This window comes from Strix uralensis, chromosome 21, assembly GCF_047716275.1.
Source record: "Strix uralensis isolate ZFMK-TIS-50842 chromosome 21, bStrUra1, whole genome shotgun sequence".
NCBI lineage: Eukaryota > Metazoa > Chordata > Aves > Strigiformes > Strigidae > Strix > Strix uralensis.
In genome coordinates, this window is record NC_133992.1 from 12,294,250 (window position 1) to 12,314,755 (window position 20,506).

Genomic DNA, 20,506 nt, shown 5'->3' on the forward strand with positions numbered 1-20,506 from the left:
CATGTGCCTGTATATCGTATTTTGGTAAGAACAGATATTTTACTTAAAATATATAGAGGTATATAAATAAACTTTTTTTGGAGCAAATAGACTTTTTTTTTTTTTTGCAAGGGATCTGTACCTCGCCAAAGCAATGTAATACCAGAACCTATTCTGCCATTGTTGTCGGTGTCTTTGGGAGGAAAGAAGTATGTTTGTATTCCTGCTAGAAATTTCGGGGGAAAGTAAAAGCCACGATGAAATCGCGAACTGTTCTTACTCCGCTTCAGCCCTCGCCCCTTCCCTTTCCCCTCGGTTCGCGTCAGGAGCAGCACCCGCCCGGCCGGGCCCGCTCCCCGCTGCCTTTTCCCGTGACTTTCGCGCAGATTTCTGTACGCTTCTGTTCCCGTCGGCGGCCGCTCGCTTCCCCGGTCTCCCTCCGGTTTTGTTGTGTACGAGCCGTTTGTTGTTCCCCTGGCGGGGGGGCCGGGCCGGGCCGGCGGCGGCTCCAGGCCCCGCGGAGGCCTCTGCTGCTGCCCCCCCCCCCCCCCTTCCTCCGTGTATTCCTTGGCTGTTGTCAGAACTACTTTACCCTTCCGGCCCTGTTGAAGGAGTTTGCAATTAATAAACTGTGGCAAATGCTTGTAACGAGGCGGCTGGTCCGGTCCGGGGGTTGGCGGCGGGAGGGGCGGGGGGAGCGGGGCCGGGCCCACCCGACTGCGCCTGCGCGGCGGCACCGCCGCTTCCGGCTGCGCGGCACTTCCGGGTCAGCGGCGCCAGGGGAGCGGCGGCGCCGGGCCGGGCCATGGGCGGTGAGGGGGGGCCCGGCGGGACGGGACGGGGCTGGGCCGGGGAACCGCGGAGGGCGGCGGGGAAGGGCCGGGCCGCAGCGCTCGGCCGGGGGCCGCGGGGGAGCGGCGGCGAGTCCCCGGCCGCCTCAGGGCAGCCGCCGCCGCGGACCGGCCTGGCGGGGACCGACCGAGCGACCCGCCGGGGACGGACCGGCCGCGAACTGCCCTCGCTCTTGGGTGCGGGCCGGGCTGCGGAGACACCCCCCGCCGCCCTGCCCACGGCGCCCGCAACGGGCGCCGGCCCCGGCCGCTGCCCCTCCCGGCGGGGCCCTGCCGTGCCGCTGAACGCTGTCGCGATTTGGGTTGGTTTGAGGCTTTTTTTTTTTAAAAGGGTTATGCTCTGGGTGACTCTCTGAGCGTTTTATAACGGGTGTGATATTAAAAAGCGTTGAGTTATCTTTAAATGTTCAATACGGGTAGAAATTTTTAGTGTGGAAACCATATGTCTTTAACTTGCAGGTACTGTTAGGCTACGAAGGCTGTAATGGAACTAGAAATGCAATAAAACAGTGGATGAGGCACAAAATTAAATCTCAGCATCTCGAAGCTTTAAATAGTGTCAGTGTATTAAATATATTGGAGGTAGTGGCATTCAGAGTACCTGGATATTTCAGTGCCCTAGAGCAGTAAAATGTTTGCGAAATTGAAGAAGAAGATCGCAGAAGAGGCAGCTATTGCTCCCAGACCAGGAGGAGCCGCCAGGATACCCAGGTCTGTCAGCAAGGAGTCGATCACCTCCGTGGGAGCAGACTCTGGAGACGACTTCGTAAGTCACACCTCGCTTTGAGCTTTGATTTCTCTTACAGCGTTTCTCTTATGACTTTACAGACAACCCCTTTAACTCTGGTGTATGAGCTGAATATGTATTGTGGTGTCCTTGCAGGGGTACATCTTAATGCATACATGAATCATTAGCTTGAATAAACTTAAATCACAGGATGGTTTGGGTTGGAAGGGACCTTAAAGCCTATCCAGTTCCAGTCCCACCCCCCTGCCCCAGGCAGGGACACCTTCCACTAGCCCAGGTTGCCCAAAGCCCTGTCCAACCTGGCCTTGAGCCTTCCAGGGAGGGGGCAGCCACAGCTTCTCTGGGCAACCTGTGCCAGGGCCTCCCCACCCTCACAGAGAAGAATACTGAAGAGAAAATGTTTGTGTGTTAACTGTAGTAGTTACCAGGAGGCTTATATTCCCGTGTAAATATGGGTTACAAAGCTATCTCAATACAGAACACTGTTAAACAGATGTAAAATATTGACTGAAGCTGTAGTACCATCTAAGATACCTATTTGTGAAATTAATTACTGAAGCAGCAGGAAAGCGAGCTGGTTAGCTGTCCTCTTGCTGCAGACCTGCGTTTACCTCTTGTCCTCCAGGTACTCCTCCTACTCGAGCGTGTTGTTTATGTCACTGCCGAGTACGTCTGAGCAGTCTTGTTGCGCTCAAAACGATCACGGTTCCTCCAATGTCTGGTTTAAACTCTCTTTCATTATAACGTGTTGCTTAAGCAAGCGGTATAATTCCAGGAGCGTATGGGTTAAGTGAAACCCTGTAATGCTCCGGCACCGCTGCCCCTTGATGGCTATCATATTTTTGAAAACCTGGATTAAGACACAGTGTCACACCGCCGTTGGAGCCCACAGCACCCGCTGTCTTGCAGCAAGTCGCTTCGTTGTTTTGTTTAGCTGTCTGCAAAATGGAGAAGTTATTTACATAGTTGAGTTCTAACTCATTTTTTCTGAAGCTCAGCTGAAATTCCGGTTCTCTTAAGCAGAAAGTTGGAGCCCCTAATGTTTAAATACGTTTTACAATGGAAATCTATTAGTCTTGTGTATTTCTGAAATTTTTCTCCACCTAACAAATTCTCATGTAGACGTTTCATTTACTGTCTTGCGAGTTTAGAGAACAAATATTGATGGTAGCTGAATTCTTGAGTAGTTCTCAGAAAACCTCTGAGAATTAGTTGTTTTAGCAATATTCATTTAACTGATCTTAATATTGATTTTTATGAGCCAAAAGCCCCAGAGAGCCTCCTAAGTCAGTTATGCAGTGGATTTTGCGTGGACAGGCCGTTGCATGGACAGACTACTGCGCCGGGGCTTAAGCGAGCTCGTCCCATGTGAAGAGCGTTCCTGTTTCTTTTCTACTTAGTTTTTCAAAAGACTTTCGCTTTGACCCATCCTGAACCCTGTACTGCAGAGCCCGATTTCCCCCTCCTTAGTCGTTCTATTTTGTCATCTCCTCAGTGACCGTTTTGAACAAATCGTTTTCAGCTGGAGCTTCCTGTAAAAGCGTTGTGTTCATGGCACAGGCCAGCGTGGCAGAGCTGACTATTTAAGCCCTTACTGTTTTTCTTCTTCAGCGTTTTTTACACATTCTGCTGTGCTAGTACAACATTCCCTTTTATGTGAAAAACTGAAGCATTATTCTGAAGTGAGATAGTGTTTATTATCATAGAGTTAGTATATGGCAGGATCACGTTTTTCTGAATTTTATAAGTTATGCGAGTGTTGTTTTTCTACCAAGGCTTCTGATGGAAGCAGCTCTAGAGAGGATCTTTCATCCCAGTTGTTCAGAAGAAATGAACAAATACGAAAACTGGAGGTCAAGCTGTCTGGTAGGTGTCTTGATACATATAAAACCCTATTACTTTAGAACATATTTTCCTTTGAATTTAAGTGTTTTAATTTATTAAAAATACGTGGGTTTATGGGTTTTTTTTTGAAAATTGGTTTGTAAGAACCCGTTGATTGTCATCTAGGTAGCATCCAACATAACTGGTTTTTTATAAACATGACTGACTTTTCTGCTGATTTCATGACACATTTTATGTGATTCGTTTGAACAGCTGGGATAGCTTTCTGTCCCCATGCTTCAAATAGTGTCTTTCCCCACTTTCATTTTACTTATTCTCTATACGTAATGGTTTGTTTCTCTTAGGGTCTGAGCTTTCTGATGTTGCCAGTAACACACTGCTGTCCTTAAAGAAGTGAACTTTGCAGTGAAGAAAAAGCAAAGGATTCAACATAAAACAGTCTTCAGGGTTTTTTTCTTTCTAAGATACACCTTGTTCTGTAAAGCTGTAGTAAGGGCTCTGCTCTGACCCTGCTCTCCATCCCTGTCGTGTGGAGTGGATCAGAATAGGCTAAAGTGTTACGCTGCTGCTTCCCAAAGCTCACAGGCGGCCTTGGAAAATAAGGAAAGGTTATAGTCAGCTCAGGATTATTTTAATTTATTCTGGAGACTTACCAGGCTCCTGTTCAGTCAAGAAAATATAGGATTCAGAGATGATTTCACATTGTGATTTGAAGGGTAAAGTGTTCACCTGTTTGTGTAAGGTAAACTTAAAAGTGCTGGTTGGGGCTTAGTGCGCGAGAGGAAAGCTCTAAGTATTGAGAGACTCGTGCAAGCAGCCTAATCAGCAAGGAATTCCTCCTTTCCATTGTGTATAAACTTCTCCAAGGTGCGTGTGGATTCTGTTTTGGCTTTTTGTACCTGCCTGCCGTGTCACTTATGCTCGGCTGGCACGGCGGGGCGAGGGAGCCAGGCCGTCAGGCCGGCGGGAGCTCGGCCTCGGAGGCGCTGCGTGGCTGGAGCAGCGAGCAGCGTGGATCGAGGGTGCAGGTGGCTGTGAACTGCCCCATCCTCGCGCCCCCAGCGAGAGACACCTCGGTTAATTAGGTTGCTGTTCCTGAGTGAGGTCAAAGTGGGGATAGTTCTGCAGGCTCCGGAACTGCCCGTCTTTGTGACTGGCACACCCAGGCCAGGTCCTCCTGTTTGTACCAACCATTTTCCCAAGGGTCAGTGCAGAACTATTTGCTTGTGTTCATTGTTGTGGTCACCCAAGTTTTCCTCAGCAGGAATGATTTTCTGATTGAGAAAATCATTGTCGTTTTCCACTCATCCTTTTTTCTTTTTTTTTTTTCTTTTTTTTTTTTTTTATAAAAATTTCCTTCCCCAATGTCTGTTTATTCCTGGTCTGTGCCTCTCCCTCCTCACACAAGATTATGCTGATCAGATCCGAAACTTGCAGAAGATAAAAGAGAAGCTTGAAAATGCATTAGAAAAGCATCAGGATTGTACGTACTTCTCTTTTTCCTTTTTGGTTTTTAAGTTGAAAATTGTTACGGTTGGAAGGAAACGGGTTTGATGTACGGGTGTTTTAATCATTTCCTTTCAAACCGTGCACCTCTCGGTGATGAAGACTTAGAACACAAGTTCTTTTCCTTATTTACAGCTTAAAAAGCAGCAGTAGTGTGTTGGCTGTTGAACAAAGTAGTTGTTGTACTCCTTTTGCCAAATTTGGGGCTAACATGCAGGAGAGACCTTTGTTATAACGCAGGAAGGAACAGTATTTCTATCTTCTGTTATTTCTGGCATTTGTCCAGTGTGCAAGCAGTGTGAGGTAAGAAGTGGCACAGTGTTAGTGCTGGAGAGTCAAGATGGGGCTAATTACTTGCAGAAGCTGCTCTTTAAAGTTATAAATAACTTAGAGAAAATTGAGAAGCAATTTCGAAAGATGAGTTTTTAATATAGCTGGTGATTCTCTGTTGATAGCCTCCATGAGGAAGTTCCAGGAGCAGAATGAAGCTCACCAGGCCAGTCGAGCCAAGATGGCTGAAGGAATGGCTTTGGCCTTAGAAAAAAAGGACCAGGTAAGAGCTTGAAGAACTCAACTTTTGACTGTGGGGATCTGAGGGCATGACCTTGATGGTTTAAGCAGGTGCGGCCATTAAATAAAATAGCTGTTCAGCATTGTGTGTGTGTAGCACGCCAGCCTTGAGGAAGGCAGGCAGTGTGGAGCTCAAATGCCAGAAATGGTGTAGGACTTGTCGTTGTTCTGACTGCTTTTAAAAAGAGCCCACAGCGATTTCTAATGAAAGGTAAAGCTTGCACTTGTGTTTGCTAAGGTTCAACTGCAGCAGACCTGCTGTCACTTCTATTTCATTTTACTTGCATAAAGCTTATGTATTCAGTAAATGATTCCTCAGCCTTTATATATTAAAACACTAGCTGTTACTTTTCTTTTGCTGATTATTTTTTAATCATTATGACAATTTAGTATCTCTGTTAACAATACAATATTATTTTTTTTTTACCATAATTGCTGTCCTTGAAGGTCTACAAATTGATTTTGATTTTTTTCTCCTTTCTTGTTCAGGAGTGGATGGAAAAACTGGGTCATGTTGAAAAGGTAATTAAACTTTGGTTGGCTTTTTTTTTTTTTTTAACATGTCTGTCTGTGTATTTGTAAACACCAGCCTGCACACTTCCTACAGCTCAACTCTGTTCAGCCCTTTTTATTATTTGATCTTTGTTCAGTGGGAGAGGCCAAACATTTGCTTTTGTTACCAGCCCCAATGCTTCAGGAGATATTTCTGGAATTATTTTTCAGTGGGGAAGTAGAGAATGACGGGTTGTGATGAGAAAGATGTACTTCTGTAAGGTGGAACAATAGTTTCTTTTGTTACAGAGGAGGCAGCTGGGATGCAGGAGGAGGTAGTGACTTCGTCTGAGGTCTTGCAGTAGGTCATCAGCTTCATAAAATAAATGAAACTATGTGGTAGGGATTTTTTTAATACAGGATTTCAGTCTTGTAGTTGTTCAGCTGTTTCACTTAGTCTCTTTTAAAGTATCTCTGATTATGAAGACATTAAACATGCTACCACTTGCTCTCCGTTTTTGAAAGTTCCGTTAGGTGATCATTGGCTGTATTGTAATGAATATGGATTTTTTTTTTTGAGATTTTTGAAGTTCAGTGATTTGCTCCACATTGCCTACTGTGACATGAATGTGGAAGAGTTTTTCTAGTTCTGCATGTAGCACCATCAGAGAGCCTTATAGCTGCAAGACACTCCTATTGATTTGCAATGAGCATACAGATATTCTTGGATTCCTTTTGTTTCTGTTGATTTATCAGGAAAAAAAAATGCTTGAAACACAGTTACGAGAAATAAGGGAGCAGAGTTTGAACCTTTTTCAAAAAAGAGATGAAATTGATGAGCTGGAGGGCTTTCAACAGCAGGAAATCGCCAAAGTTAAACACATGGTAAGAATTTATTATTTTAAACTACTTTTTTTCTTTCCTAAAATTTCTGTCAATGTCGAGTTAGTGGTGGCTCTGCAGTAATTTTTTTAGCCTTTATGCTTGTATACAGTCTTGGTCAGTGTCAAAATCCTAACAGTAGGTACACGCCTACAGTGTTACATAGTTCATTTCCACAGTGACTTTTGTGGGAGTTATTTATTATCCCATTTAATTCAGCTCGTAACTTCATCAGAAAGACAAGTTTCAATGAGAAGGCTTTATCAGTATTACTGGGTCATCTGTATTGTTAAAGATAACGTTCTAATATGCAGCTTTTGAAAAAGGAAGAATCTCTGAGCAAAACAGAGCAGGAGCTAGAGGTGTGCAGTCGAGAGCTAACCCGCACTAAAGAGGTGCTCCAGGACGCCACCAAGGAGTCATCGGGCCTGAGGAGGGATCTTGGGGAGCTGCAGCAGCGGTGCTTGGAGCTGGAGGCACAGAGGTACGGGTGTTTGATGAGGAGCAGGGGGGGCAGTTCCCCGTCACTTTTACTTCATGCCCAGCTCTGTCTTTTTGGGAGAGTTTGTATATGTGGTGAGGTGGCTGAGTAATTGCTTCTGGAATGCCAATGTGGATGTGAATGCCAAGTTTATATGTCTTGTCAAGCCAATTAAAGTAGTACTTGTGTAGGGCTTTGCAAGCTTGTTATGATTTCTTTTTTTCATAGTTTGAATGCTTAACTGTTACTTTTTTTTTTTTTTTTTGAAAATGTATAATCAAGCAGTGACTGGGTTTAGGACAAGAAAATCTTGGTGCTGCTTAGTCCATTTTCATGAGCAGCGGAATTATCTGCTAAAGATTATTTTTCTGGAACAGCGTGTCACCTTTTTTTATTCTCTTTCTGTGAAGAGATGAACTAGTGACAGCTGAGACAAATGCAGAAAACAAGATCACTGCTCTGGAGTTAAGAGAACAGGAGCTACAAACTGTCATTCAGCAGCTTTCTGTAGACTTGCAAAACGTAAGTTTCAGTTAAGTGAGATTTGATTCAAAGAATGTCTTGTCTGCAGAAGTTAGATTACATATCAGTTACGTGGTTTTGGAAGTTGAAGTTTCAAAGCAAGTAATTTCTCAAAATTTTTAGGCGCGAGTTGCTGGTTCTGGTTGTGAGAAGAGACTGGAAGTGTTACAGGTGGAGCATGAATCTCTGAAGGTGGAATATGAACAACACAAGCAAAAGGTTAAGTGTTTTCAGATACATCTGCTATTGGCTGGTGTAAAGGTGTACATTTGGGTAATGCACTGAGAGTTTGAAATGTGTGTAGAAAGTGTTTTAGGATCATATTGTCTTTTCAAATAAGACTTTTCTAATGACACTTCTGATAGTCAAACCACAATGGATTAGCTGAAAGCTTTGCTACAAAAAAAGATTCTGTGATTTCTTGTTCTCACAGATGACTTTTGAATTTGCTGAGAGAAATAAACTTACTGAACAACTACAGGAAAAAGTGTCTTCCTTGGAAAAAAAGCTAGAAAGAAATCTTTCAGGGGATGAACATGTTCAGGAGCTACTCAAAGAGGTAACTACACGTTTGTAGACTGCTTAAAAGTGCAATCTTAGATTTTATTTTTTTTTTTTAGGACATACTTTGCTTCTCGCACATGGAAAGAATGTATGGTGGTGTGATGCAGGCACGTTTGTGCCGTCAGTGTGTGCTGGCACGTGGTCTGTGCTGGGCAGGGTTGTGCGGTGACTGCGTTGAGCCTGTTCATGTCACTATGGCACTGATGTCTCTACTGGCCTTTCTGCATTGTCTGTTTAGGCAACGCATCTGGCTGCTTGGAAGCAAAAAAGCAGCTTTTTAACATCCCCACAGGAGGTAGAACAGCTTGAAAGTTTTACTGGTTAATCTTTACAGAGAGCAGTGAACACTTGTTCCTGTTCTTCGTGTTCTGTTGGCATGACTTGCAGAGCATTGGGACAGGGAGGGGAACTGGTTTTGCACACAAGTGTACAAACAGAGTGTTGTATATTGACAGCTTGAGCCTCAGAAGTGTTGAGAAACAGCTGAAAACCAAAAGAACTTTGCTTTGGTTAATGCCCCTTCTCTCATTTCTTCTCGATCTCTTTCTCAAGCACTGATGCTCCTGTTCAGAATGGGCTTGGGGCAGTGTTTGCCCAGCTGGGTCTTGGGGAGACAAGGGCAGGTATGCTCTTCCTTGGTCAGGCCCGCCTACAAGACACATCAACTCCATGTTGCTATGATAAAAAAACTTGGCTTAGTAAATTCGAACCAGTTTAAAGTCCATGTAGGGGTACTAAAACGTTTTGGAAAGTAACGAACATAAGTAGCGAATGTTTTGCCTTCTTTTTGTGTTTGCTGTGATGCAGGAGAAGTTAAGCTTTGCAAAAAAAAATTTTTTTTAATCCCTTAAACTTGGCCTGGGTTAGAAAATTATGACCTAGCTGCTGATCAGAGTTTACACCTGGATCATGATAGGATGCCAGTGAACTTCCTGTTCTTAATATTAATGATGTCACCCCCAGGGCAGCATGATCCATGGAGACCCTGTGCAGTACCAGCAAACTTGCTGGTTCCCAAGAGCAGAGCTGTATTGCACATCAAAATAACTGTTCCATTTTAGTTTGACCTTAATGAAATAACAAGAAAAATCTTCATTTAAAACCCCCACCTTATCTCTTTGTCCATCCTTCCTCCTGTTCCTCATCTGAATGTAATCTTCAGAAAGCTACTCTAGAGCAGAAACTGGATGAAACCAGGCAGCAGGTCCTAACAGACAGAACGCATCACGCTGAGGCTGTGAACCAGTTGGAAACACAGGCAAGTATTTTCTTATTTCACTACAAATTCCCTCTGTTCCCAGCCTCTTTATGCCCTGTACCTCCTCCCCTCACTGCACTTGTGCTCTCAGCCAGAGGTGAGACTGCATCTCACATTTAGTCTGATCGATCAATGTCTCTGGTCACCTCCCCGCCTTTGGTGCTGGAGAAGGGCCTGAGGGTTATGGAGTTGGGGATTTCGTGCGTATCCTAAGAAACAAATAGCTGAAGTGCAGCACTGCTGGGGGTAGTGGTGTGGTGAAGAGTTCTTAAAAGCAGCATGTGTCAAGTAGGCAGTCTCTCTGTGGTCGTGTGGGTTTAACGTACCTTACTGGGTCATCCCCCATTCTGTACATTTTTTCTGATAATGTAGATGCCAATGGATAAGGAGTTTAATGTATGGTTGTATTTTAGAATAAAGAACTGGAACAAAAACTACAGATTGCAACAGAAGCATTGAAAAAGAGCGAAGAAGCAGCTGCTGAGCAGGATCTGAAGATCCAGAAGTTGGTGAGTATCCAGCATGGTGGGACCAGCTCAGCCTTCAGCATCTCCAGAGACACTCACTTCTCTGTGCTTGTTCCTTATTCAAGTGTGTTCTTGCTGTTTGTCTCCTCAGCTGGTGTCTGTCTGTGAGTACGGGACGCTGCTGCCCAAGGAATAGTGTTGCTTCAGTTGGAGCATGTGTCTCATGGAATGGCGTCCGATTCTTGTCAGAGCTTCAAAATGCCATTTTATTAATGTTGTGTTCTTATTTCTCTTAAGCAGACTGATCTAGAGGATGAAAGAAGAAAACTGCAGCAACAGATTTTAAGTGAGAAACATCAGTACGATCAGAAAGTTACTGGGCTGGAGTCTCAAATTGCTGCACTGGAAGCAGCTTGGGAATTTGATAAAACAGCTACTCAGCACAAGATCGTAAGTACAGAAACTGTTCAGGGGGCCATGTGAGTCTTCACAAAATGATTTTAACGTGGCTTGCAGACCTTGTCTGAATGTTCTTATGCAGCACTCCTAGCGTTAGAAGATTTCATATGTTGAGAAACTAAATAGGAACAAAGCATTTGATGTGTTTAATTGTTTAAACAAAGCACTAGAATAAATTTTTCTTAGTATTTAAGCAATCTTTATTTTACAGAGCCAGTTGGAAAAGGAAAATGAAAATCTCAATGGAAGCAGAGAAGAGTATGAGAGCTCTTTAAAAAAACAAGAGTCTGAATTAAACAGGCTAAAGGTAAGGGCTTCTCTGGTTAGTGATGGTTAAATGCAGCAGCAGCTTTGGGAAACAGTTAACAGCAGAGGGTGTTGCACTCTCAGTGCTCAGAGACACGTTCAGGTTGCATGAACTTACAGCTGGAAATGCTCTTTGGTCCTCAGCAGAAACACGTTTGAGGAGCATTACAGATGGCTGATCCTTTCTGAAACAGAATGCTTGGGTCTGCCTAAATCAGGCAGAAATAACACGTTCCTGTATTGTCAGGCATGAAGAGCTCTTAAATCCTGTTAGCAGTAATGAATACAGAATAGTTCAACATCAAATTCCACTCATAGCATTCGAAACAAAAGTTAAAAACTTAAGTTGGTCAGGTATTTACATCTTATATTCAGTCTTTTGACTGTAATTTTAGATCATTGAAAGTTTTTTCTGTAGCTGCTCTTGGACGCACAATTGGAATAAAGATCAGTTGTGGGGAGGAGCTACTTCTTTGTAATACAGACTTCAAGCTAAAAGACCTTTTAAGCATTGGATATGTTTGGCCTCTTACATCAGTTCTGTGTTGCTCCTACATGTGCAGACAGCAGCAGTAAAACACAACAGTAACTCTCATTTGGAAGTGTAAATCATGGTGTGTCAGAACACCCATATATTCCATGCCAATAGATTTGGGTTTAAAGATGAGAGACTGACCTGATTTTAGTTGTCTCAAGTAACCTCTGAATTACTTTGGGTTTGCAGAGTGAATTGAGCAGCAGAGAGACTGTCAGTGTTGAAATTGCCAAAGCGTTGGAAGAAGCACGAAAACAGAGAGAGGAATTACAGCAGCAGGTTGGTTAATACTGACAGTCTAAAATATATTTCGGTGCTCCCCACCTTGCACAGACCAGACTGCGTTTGGATTTAATTATCATAACAGTCAGGAACAGTAATCAGAATCACATCCTCAGCGTGCAAGGCAGCAGTGGTTGCCTTGGTAAACCTGAAGTTTCAGGGTGTCTCTGTAAATACCTGCACAGGGATGTAACCAACCGTGGCGAGTTACTCCACTGGAAGAGTGTAAAATGCTGCTGACTGCAAAGTTTGGGATGTTCATAAGTTTGTAGGCTTAAGAGTTATAGCAGGGCTTGGAAATTCAATATGAACAGGTGAGGGGAAGACGAGGCAGCAGCTCGGCGTGAAGGTGACTGGTATTTCAGAGCCCTTTAAGATGGTGTGTAGTCCCTGTGGCCGGCCGGCCTGAACCAGCTGCAGTTTGTTTTAAAGAAACCTGTTTGTCCTGTTGTTGTCCTTCGCCAGGCTTCTGTCACAGCTGTGTCCCTCTGAAGCACAGCAGCTGTGAAATCGTAAATCGCCTCATAGGGAGGAGGTTGTATCCAGCAACCAAATGTAAATTCTAGGTAGTCTTGTTTTCTCTTATTAAAAATGGTTGTGGTGGGTAATCTGAGCTCGTGTTTGCTTGAGCTGGGAACTGCCAGCTGAGCAAGTCTGACTGAATTTAGTCCCATCTTTTGGTTTCTTTATTCTTCTGGGTCTGCTGCAGACCTTGCCTGGTGGTGCTGTCAGTGGGAGGGTGTTGGTGGTCTGTGGTTCCGGGGGTGGCTGTTGCACAGCTGCCACCTGCAGGTCACTGGGGGGTTGTCGGTGGCACAGGGGAGTGTTGGAGCTCCTGCAGCATGCTGACCTCGGTGCTTCGTAAGAAGCTAGGCCTCGCAGAGGCGATGCCTCCTGTGAGTCTCTGGAGAGATCACAGACACGTGACAGTAACACTGCACAAACCACTTTGTCAAGGTGGTGTAATGGCGAGCGTGGAGCTCAGGCCAGTTGTAGGCACCAGCCCCCGCCTTTGTCACTGATACAAGAATTCTCCTCCTGTCCTTCCCATAAAAAAAAATTAATTCTGAACCTCTAAGGTATGTTGAAATCTTGCAGTGCCCTTTTCTATTTTTATATCTTTAATGACTTCTGTTTGTTTGCTTGCCTGCTTTGAAGGTTTCACATCTGGCTTCCTTAGTAAAGGAAAAAGACCAGCTGATTGATGAAAAACGTGACATGCTTCTAAAACAGAAGGAAGAACTAAACCAACTCAGTCAAGGTTAGACCGAATGAGCCTACTGTATCCCAGAGAGCTTTATCTAAGTACAGTCTCCAGTTCTGATAAATTGTAGTAATTCTAGATTTCTCTTCCCTGTTTAATCTATTAGAATTGTCAGAATCTTGTATCCTTCAGTAACAATTGGACAGTCTCTACTGCATCCTTAAAAACAAAACTAATTTTTTAAATCAAAGTCTTATGTTTATACACCATAAAATAACAAATCTCGCTGTTCTTTTTGTAAATTATTCTTCTGTGCAAAACATGAAATAAATGGTACAGATCAAAAGCTGCTACTTCATCAAACCGATACTCCACAGTCACACTAAAACATGAAGTGCAGTCGTCTTCGGTCAGTTCCTGACCCCACCCTGTCTGTCTTGTGTCTTGCCATTATTTAGGAAGGGAGCAAAGCTGGAGCCTTGTGCTGCACCGTTCCGTTGGCTGCCCATGTGCCTGTAGCCTTTTGGGCCAGCTAGCCATGTGCCAGTAGCCATTTGTGCTCACAGCTCAGCCCCAGGTGTGCCTGTGCAGTCCCAGCACAAGCCACACAGACTTTTGATGGGGGTCTTTAGGAGCAGGGCTAATTGATAATTAAGTATTAGAATCACCCTGAGTTTCAGACAATTAGGCTGCTCCTTTGCAAAAACGTGCACCTGAGCTTGGGTGGCTTAAATTCCATTGTCTGTCTGTCTGTCTGTAAAGACAGAGCAAGACAAAAAGGGTTGGGATTTACTGTCACTGTAACTTGCTTTGTTTAAGAAAAACAATTAAGCTGCCCTTTGGTTCAGTGGACTGATCTAAGCAGGTCTCTCCCTCCTCAGATCACGAAGCTGTGTTGCTGCAGATGCGCCAGCTGCGGGCTGACGTAGAGGCAAGTAACAGCCGAGCCGTGGAGAAAGAAGAAATGGCGAGGAAAGAAGTTGATGAGTTGAAGTTGCAGATCCAGGAGTGCCTCTTGGCCAGGGAACACGAGAAAAATGTGAGTGCGGTTGCAAATCTGATCTGTTGGGACTCGTCAGGGAGATGAGTGGGTGTGCAGGAGCCCCCCGGCTCCGTCACGCCCGGCAGTGGCTGCTGGAGCTGTTCACCCGGGCAACCTGCTCGTGACTGCAACACCAGCCCTGGACACCACCACTATTTGTTGTTCCCTGTCTTCCGAAAGAAAGCTGTTTCCTGTCAGATCTGTGACTGGTTTAGGAAAGAAAACCCCTATTTTATTTAACTCATAAAACACCTTGAGAAGAACCATTATGAATCCAGTGAGACCCAGAAGCAACAACGAGGGCAATGAGGGATGTAGCCAGCTGGGTGGCCACTACTGCTTTCTGGTTTAAGAAAGCAACCACCACCCCCCCAAAAAACAACCCAGAAGAAGTCTGGCTTTCTCCCTGGGGGGTGTTCACAGACTGTAAATGTTGTGATATCTCTCCAATCCACTCTTTTCATTTTTATAGGTTTCAGAGCTAGAGGAATCAATGAGAGCCTTGAACAACAAGCACTCCCGTTCTCTGGAAACCCGCGTGGTGGAACAGAATGGGGAGGTGGCGGCTGCAGACGTCATTCAACTCCAGAAGGATAACAGAGAGCTGGAACAGCAAATTGCTGAGAAAAACAAGGTGAGCTGAAACAGCAGAAACAGCTGTTAGTCTTTCCCCTTTTAATTATGAAACTGAATAATTGGTGCTGCCCATGCTGCAGCCTGAAGAGGCCAGGCTTACCGAAATGGCAGATCCAATCTGAATCCAGTACTCTGTGAGTAAATTCATTTTTCTCTGGATTGCACAAGGATCTAGCAACAGCGGATAAAAACTGCAGCCAGAATTGTAGGAATCATCTATTTTGGAGGAAAGATGCACCCAATGGTACAGCTTACAGTTTTCCTGCCGAGCCCTTGTGTGCTGTCCCGTGCAAGCCCAGGTGTCCTGTCACAGCCTGCGGTGTGTGCAGCTGGAAAGTCAAGGTGTTGGGGGGCTTCAGCAGAGCTGATTGCTTCATTCTTCACACTTGTTTGTCATGGACTTTTCCAGATACCTGCGGGTCAGCTGTGTCCTGACAATGACCACTGCGTTAACTCTGTCCTTTGCTGTGCTTGCAGGTGATAAAGCAGCTACAGCAAAGAATGACAGAACTCAAGAAAACCCTCCAGAAAGAGCTGGTAAGGGTTATGGTTTTTCAGTCTCTTCAGCTGGTGTTTACTGACAGTTACTTGCACTACTCATTCCAAAATCTCAGCTGCTAGCTAGAGTGTATTTTTTTTACTAGGAATGTCTGCAGTTTCCTTGTGTTTGCAGGCAGATTGGTAAACCCTTAAATTAAGGAAGTACATTATTCGGGATCATTTATTGAGTGGATGGTGTGACAGGTAGCCATCACCACTCAGCCCTTGCAATGGAGAATTTTAGCCACAGAAGACCTGTGTTTGGTAATCTGGGGCGTTTAATACATTTCTGCAGAGTGAACAACTGAGGTTTGATTGCTACTTAGCTGCATTCAGCTGTTTTACCATGGGAGCGATGTCTGCCTCAGGGAAAGCTCCCCTTTAATCCCTCTCCAAGAAAAAATTCTTCTATTTAAAAAAAAAAAAAAACAGCAGAGGTTTTAAAATTGTTATTTTTGTTCTGAGCTCACAACTGTTTTGGAGAAAGCCCATGTCTGACAGGCCCAGAGCAGATTAGTGGTAAAAGAAAACGATCAGGTGATAGTTTCTACCATGGAGCCAATTTCGTGCTGGTTTGGGTAATGTACACATAACGCTGACAGCAGCTGGCTTCTGTCCTGGAGCCTGGGGAGAGGGGAGGACACTCTGCTGTGATCCCGTGAAGGATGAGCAGCTTGTCCTGGGGGTGCCCAGGCTGTACCCACCCGGTGGATACAAGCCCCCCGTGTTCGATAGCTTGGGCCCGGATCCTCTCCTGGTGTCGAGCAGACAGAATCTACAATGTATTTCTCTTTTTCTTTTTCTAGAAAATAAGGCCTGACAGTGAGGTACCTGAAGTACGTGAAAAAGCAAATTCTGAAGTGCCTAATGCTTCTGTGACTGTCACAAACAACTCTGATTTAAATGACTCCAGGGAGATAAACTTTGAATACCTTAAACATGTTGTACTAAAATTCATGTCCTGCCGGGAATCTGAGGTAAAGATGTACACTGGCCTTTCCTTTCTAAGTCTCTTTCTCTAGAAACTGCCACCTGTTACCTGCTAAGGAACTTCTATGCCAATTCCATACTTTTACACTTAAACAGTTGTTGAGCACAATGAAGCAAAATAGCAATCAGTGATAATGTTTGGAAGTACGGATTATTATGAACTACGTGAAAGGGAAATGTGAATTTTTAAGAGGTAGTTATGTCTGGAAGTAAAGATCTCGAGCTAAAAGAGATTCCCTCTGCACTACTCTAAAAAGCATGTGGAGTGTGTAATTAGAGTGGAGTGGTTGTACGTTTAAGAAAGCAAAAAAACCCCAAGAAACCACCTGCTGTTGGTCTGTAGGGGGTAATTCCTTGTGCATTTGGAGCTCCTTCATGTTCTCCGCATTGTGTCAAGAAAGACAAAGGTAAAAAAGTCACACCAACAAAATACTTTGCTTAATTGCAAGTTGCTGGGTAAGATCAAGAAATGATTGTGCAACTCCACGGTGTCCTGAGTGCTTGACTCCTTTACTAACTCCGAACTGTGTGCCCCCTTTAGAGTAGTAGTACTGTAGAGTTAATGTACTTCAGTGTGTATTTAAGACAGCATGATTTGTTCCTGCCTACAGTCTGGTTTGATCAACTTCTCAAAGCTTAAAAAAACTAGGATGCCACAGGAGCCAAGCTGCTGCTCTGTTCTCACTAACTAGGCTCCCCATCTGTCTTCTTTCCCCCAAATATGCAAACCAATGTTAAAGAACAGAAAGCCAGGAAACACAAACAGAAGAAATAAGATACAGGCCCTCCTAGTCTATTGGAAGTGGGGATATCGGAAGGCTGCTGGTCTGCTCTTCGCAGTTGTGACTAAAAAGTCTGTGACCAAACCTACAGAAAAACTGCTGCGCCATAGTCCAGAATGTAGAGCCTGAGAGCGTCACAGGCAACAAAATACTGTGGTTTCTTTCAGGCATTCCATCTAATTAAAGCTGTTTCTGTGTTACTGAATTTCTCACAAGAGGAAGAAAACATGCTTAAAGAAACTTTGGAGTACAAGGTAAGGGTTCTGTTCCACTCGTAGGCTCTAACGGGACTCCCAGCAGATGGAATGAAAATTCTTAGATGCTGGGAGATCATGAAAAGTATCTTTTTCCAAATGTTAGCTACAATAATAAATGTAATTTATTATTAAAACATTAGCTAATCACATATCGGAAATCGTCCGTTTCAGTGAGGGAAGCAGCAACTTTCCAGTGCTTTAGAGAAGGAGTAACAGCAGTTTTGCCCAGCAGACCCCCTGTGGAGGGAAGCTGGGAGCTCCTTGCTGGGGTACAGTTGGGTGTTCAAAGGCAGGAAGCTGAATTCTTGGTTTGTCGTTTGATGTTGGGCTTCAACGCCTACATCTGCTTCTCTCGGCTGCCCCGGAGCCCTGCATGCCCCCGGCCACCCCCCCAGCCCACGACCACTGCCCCGGCTCCCTGCAGGTCCCGTGTCCATCCCTGCCCGCTCAGGGCGCCGGGCGCGCGCGCTCAGGGGGTGAGCAGCTCAGGGAGACTTCCTGACCGTCTTGTTCAGGGAACAGTTTAATACTAGATTGACTAAAGATGCTGTGTTTAAGTGGCTGTGGATGTGTAGTCTGTAATTATTTTAAAGGGATATCTCTAAGTGTAATCTTCACTTGTGAGAAACGGGTGCTTGCTCTTCCAGATTTGGTTGTATGGCGCTGCCTTCCCTTCTTCAGTCTGGTCTGCAGCCTTCTGTTCTATACACAGTTCTTTCCACTGAATGGTGGGGAGATGCCCATGTTCTGTGTTCTTTCTTTTTCAAATCTTCAGCTTCTCAGAAGTGTGAACCTCACATAATGTGTGTTGTGCTCTCCTGTCCTAGATGTCGTGGTTCGGGTCAAAGCCATCTCCCAAAGGCAGCATCCGGCCGTCTATCTCGAGCCCAAGGACACCGTGGCCTTAAGGGAACCTGGAAATGGGCAGTCAGCATCTAGCCACTTTTTTCTGTGAAAAGAACGCTGAACACACTAATTCAGGTGTGTCTTAATCACTGTCATTGCAGTATTTTGTACAAGAACTTTTGACACTGTTTACAAAACTAATACTGTGCAAGGAGAAATTTTCACTACAAATGGAAAAACGCCTCTTCTGGGTTGGATTCGGGGACCGTGGTCTTGATGGTCCTTGGTGGAAGGCAGCTCCTTGTGCTCACCGGTCTCATTTCTTGGCACCAAAGGTACCGTCGCCCTCCCTCCCTCCCTCCCTCCCGCCCGTGCCCCGTCGCGTACGGTGGCGATCCCCGCTGCTGCCCGGGAGGGCCGGAGCTCAGTAACTCTGGGCCCAGTAAAGCTTCCGTGTCTCGCCGTGGAAAGCAAGCAGTGGGGAAAAAAATGTTGGCAGTACTGCCTTGAGTTTCTGACAGTTGGAAAAGCCTCTCAAAGAACAGGAGCAGGAGCTTTAACCAAAAAAGAAATCTGCCTTGCCTTGTTATACTGACATAACTAATAGTTCACGTTTTTTCATATCACTGTGTAATTTAAGGTGCATATATCCTGGCCTGCAGTCCTGAAGGCTGCATGTTGATGATTATTTAATTTGAGAGCACAACTTTAGAGTTGTCTGATTTTACTTTTCTTAAAGAAAAATAATATTTAAAATGGTCTTAATTATAGTACCTAATACTCAGTCGCCTTTAAAACTAATCTATTAGCCTGTACCATAGGTTGTTAGCATTGGGAAGACGGGGTAGTAAACCATTTTAAATTTTTAAAGCTGAATTCCAGGTATTGTAAATGCACACTGAGAGTACCTTTTAATTTAAAAAAGAATAAAATAGTGACAAAGGGTGAAGAATATTGGTACTAAACAATTTGATTTTTATTTTTCTCTTCCAAGTCTGCTAACAACGAACCTTCATAACCAGTATCTGCCTCTCTGGTTGTGGTTTTCTGTACTTACAAATTCTGATGCTTAAAAACTGTTATGAACATGTAGTGGGCTGTTAACTCCCTCCTAACTACATGGTAAAAGAAACGCTGCTCATGAATTTTACCCTCAAAACCAAAAACCTCAAGTCTTAAGGAATGAATCTTGGTTCCAGCAGCTTGCTTTCCTTCCCCCTTAGGCAAAGGGGACCAAGGTGGCACTTGCCTCACAGAGTGGAAGCACAATTTTGCCCGTAGTTATTAACACCACGGTGAAATCTAGATGAAAACAGGAAGCAGCAGCAAGTCTGACTTCTTAAAAAAACGGGACATACTTTCAAAAAACTACACTTGTATGGGATCGATGAGCAGGCTCTACTCCTGGTAATTCTCTTACAATGAGGTTTGTGTTACTAACAATACTTTTATTAAATATACTCAAGAAAATTTAGCCTGTGCTCTAGTGGAGACACAGTCCCTGTTGAGGTTTGTGGCTGCGTTGCTGCGGGTCGGAAGGAGCCTGGTGGTGGCAGCGGCGAGGCCGGGGGGCGCCGCGGGAGCTGCCCCCTCACGCCGGGGTAAGGACCAGGGTCCCCTGGCGGCTGTCGGAGCTGCTGCAGCCCCTCAGGTTAGAGCTGGGCTTTATTTATTTGAAGTTAAAAAAATCCTGTTGGTTTTCCTAGTACACTGAAGCTTGTCCAGAGTCTTTAGTACCCTGATCCATGGCGCTCGACGACAGCATCGAGAGGCTGGGGGGAGAGCACAACTCCGCTCTTGTTTGAAAACAGACAATCAAAAAGTAGATTTATATCAATTGTTTCTCTACTGAAACCAAGCATGGGCAGGAGAACCCTGTTGGTTCTGGGAAGATTTTATTCTTCAAAGTCTTTTCCTGTAGGCTGTCCCTTTGCCCTGGCCTATTTCTGTGGGACCCGAGGCCGAGGCACAGGATTCCCCTCCTCACGCTGACCCTGCTGAATGACTAATCGGTTTATGCTGATCCTGGCTTGAAAGGTTATTGCTGAACAGTAAGAAAAGCAGGACAGGCAGCCTGAACAGAGTGACAAAATCAAATCCTAGTGAGTATGTAGTCTAACACAACTTCAGTTTAAGATCCCAAAGTTCACACAGGATCAACTCACCACAAAAACTAGTTTTTAAGTGTTGAATTTTCTTTAGATGTCAGAGCAAGAATGGTGTGTATACATATATTAAAAAGCTGATGCACTTTCCCTCGTCTAAGAACAGTGGTATACATAATCCTTTCTATGACCATTGGATTTCTTCTATGCTGTAAATATGGATTGTATTATGAAACACTATGAAATTTGTGGTGCAATACATTTTGGATCAAACCCCTCCTCTTGCTTTCTCTCTCTTTATAGTTCTGGTTCTCTCCAGGGGGATGCTCGAGCTATTTACAGTCGAGAGAATTTTCA

At 44.6% G+C, this 20,506-nt stretch overlaps 1 protein-coding gene across 3 annotated transcripts; it reads left to right on the forward strand.

Annotated features, from left to right (window-relative positions):
• The first annotated feature begins 710 nt into the window (after positions 1 to 710).
• On the forward strand, positions 711 to 20,427 carry GOLGA1 (golgin A1). Of its 3 annotated transcripts, none has more exons than XM_074891473.1 (23): positions 712 to 791; positions 1,290 to 1,596; positions 3,354 to 3,444; positions 4,832 to 4,906; positions 5,385 to 5,482; positions 5,989 to 6,021; positions 6,748 to 6,876; positions 7,188 to 7,357; positions 7,765 to 7,876; positions 8,000 to 8,095; positions 8,310 to 8,435; positions 9,603 to 9,698; positions 10,112 to 10,207; positions 10,463 to 10,615; positions 10,836 to 10,931; positions 11,655 to 11,744; positions 12,906 to 13,008; positions 13,833 to 13,990; positions 14,466 to 14,627; positions 15,107 to 15,166; positions 15,976 to 16,146; positions 17,109 to 17,195; positions 18,026 to 20,427. In XM_074891473.1, the coding sequence occupies exons 2-23, from the start codon at positions 1,462 to 1,464 to the stop codon at positions 18,104 to 18,106; spliced, it is 2,418 nt and encodes an 805-aa protein (XP_074747574.1). In that variant the 5' UTR covers positions 712 to 791; positions 1,290 to 1,461; the 3' UTR covers positions 18,107 to 20,427. The 3 variants fall into 3 exon arrangements, with proteins under 3 accessions (XP_074747576.1, XP_074747574.1, XP_074747575.1); XM_074891474.1 differs by having other exon boundaries at positions 10,466 to 10,615; XM_074891475.1 differs by lacking the exons at positions 15,976 to 16,146; positions 17,109 to 17,195; positions 18,026 to 20,427 and having other exon boundaries at positions 711 to 791; positions 15,039 to 15,166.
• Positions 20,428 to 20,506: the final 79 nt, after the last annotated feature.

Bases quoted from the DNA above. Each gene is read 5' to 3' on its own strand.
- GOLGA1 (XM_074891473.1), top strand. From the start codon at position 1,462: ATGTTTGCGAAATTGAAGAAGAAGATCGCAGAAGAGGCAGCTATTGCT. The intron at 10,616-10,835 runs GTAAGTACAGAA...TTTATTTTACAG, and splicing joins CAGCTACTCAGCACAAGATC to AGCCAGTTGGAAAAGGAAAA. The intron at 17,196-18,025 runs GTAAGGGTTCTG...CTCCTGTCCTAG, and splicing joins AAGAAACTTTGGAGTACAAG to ATGTCGTGGTTCGGGTCAAA.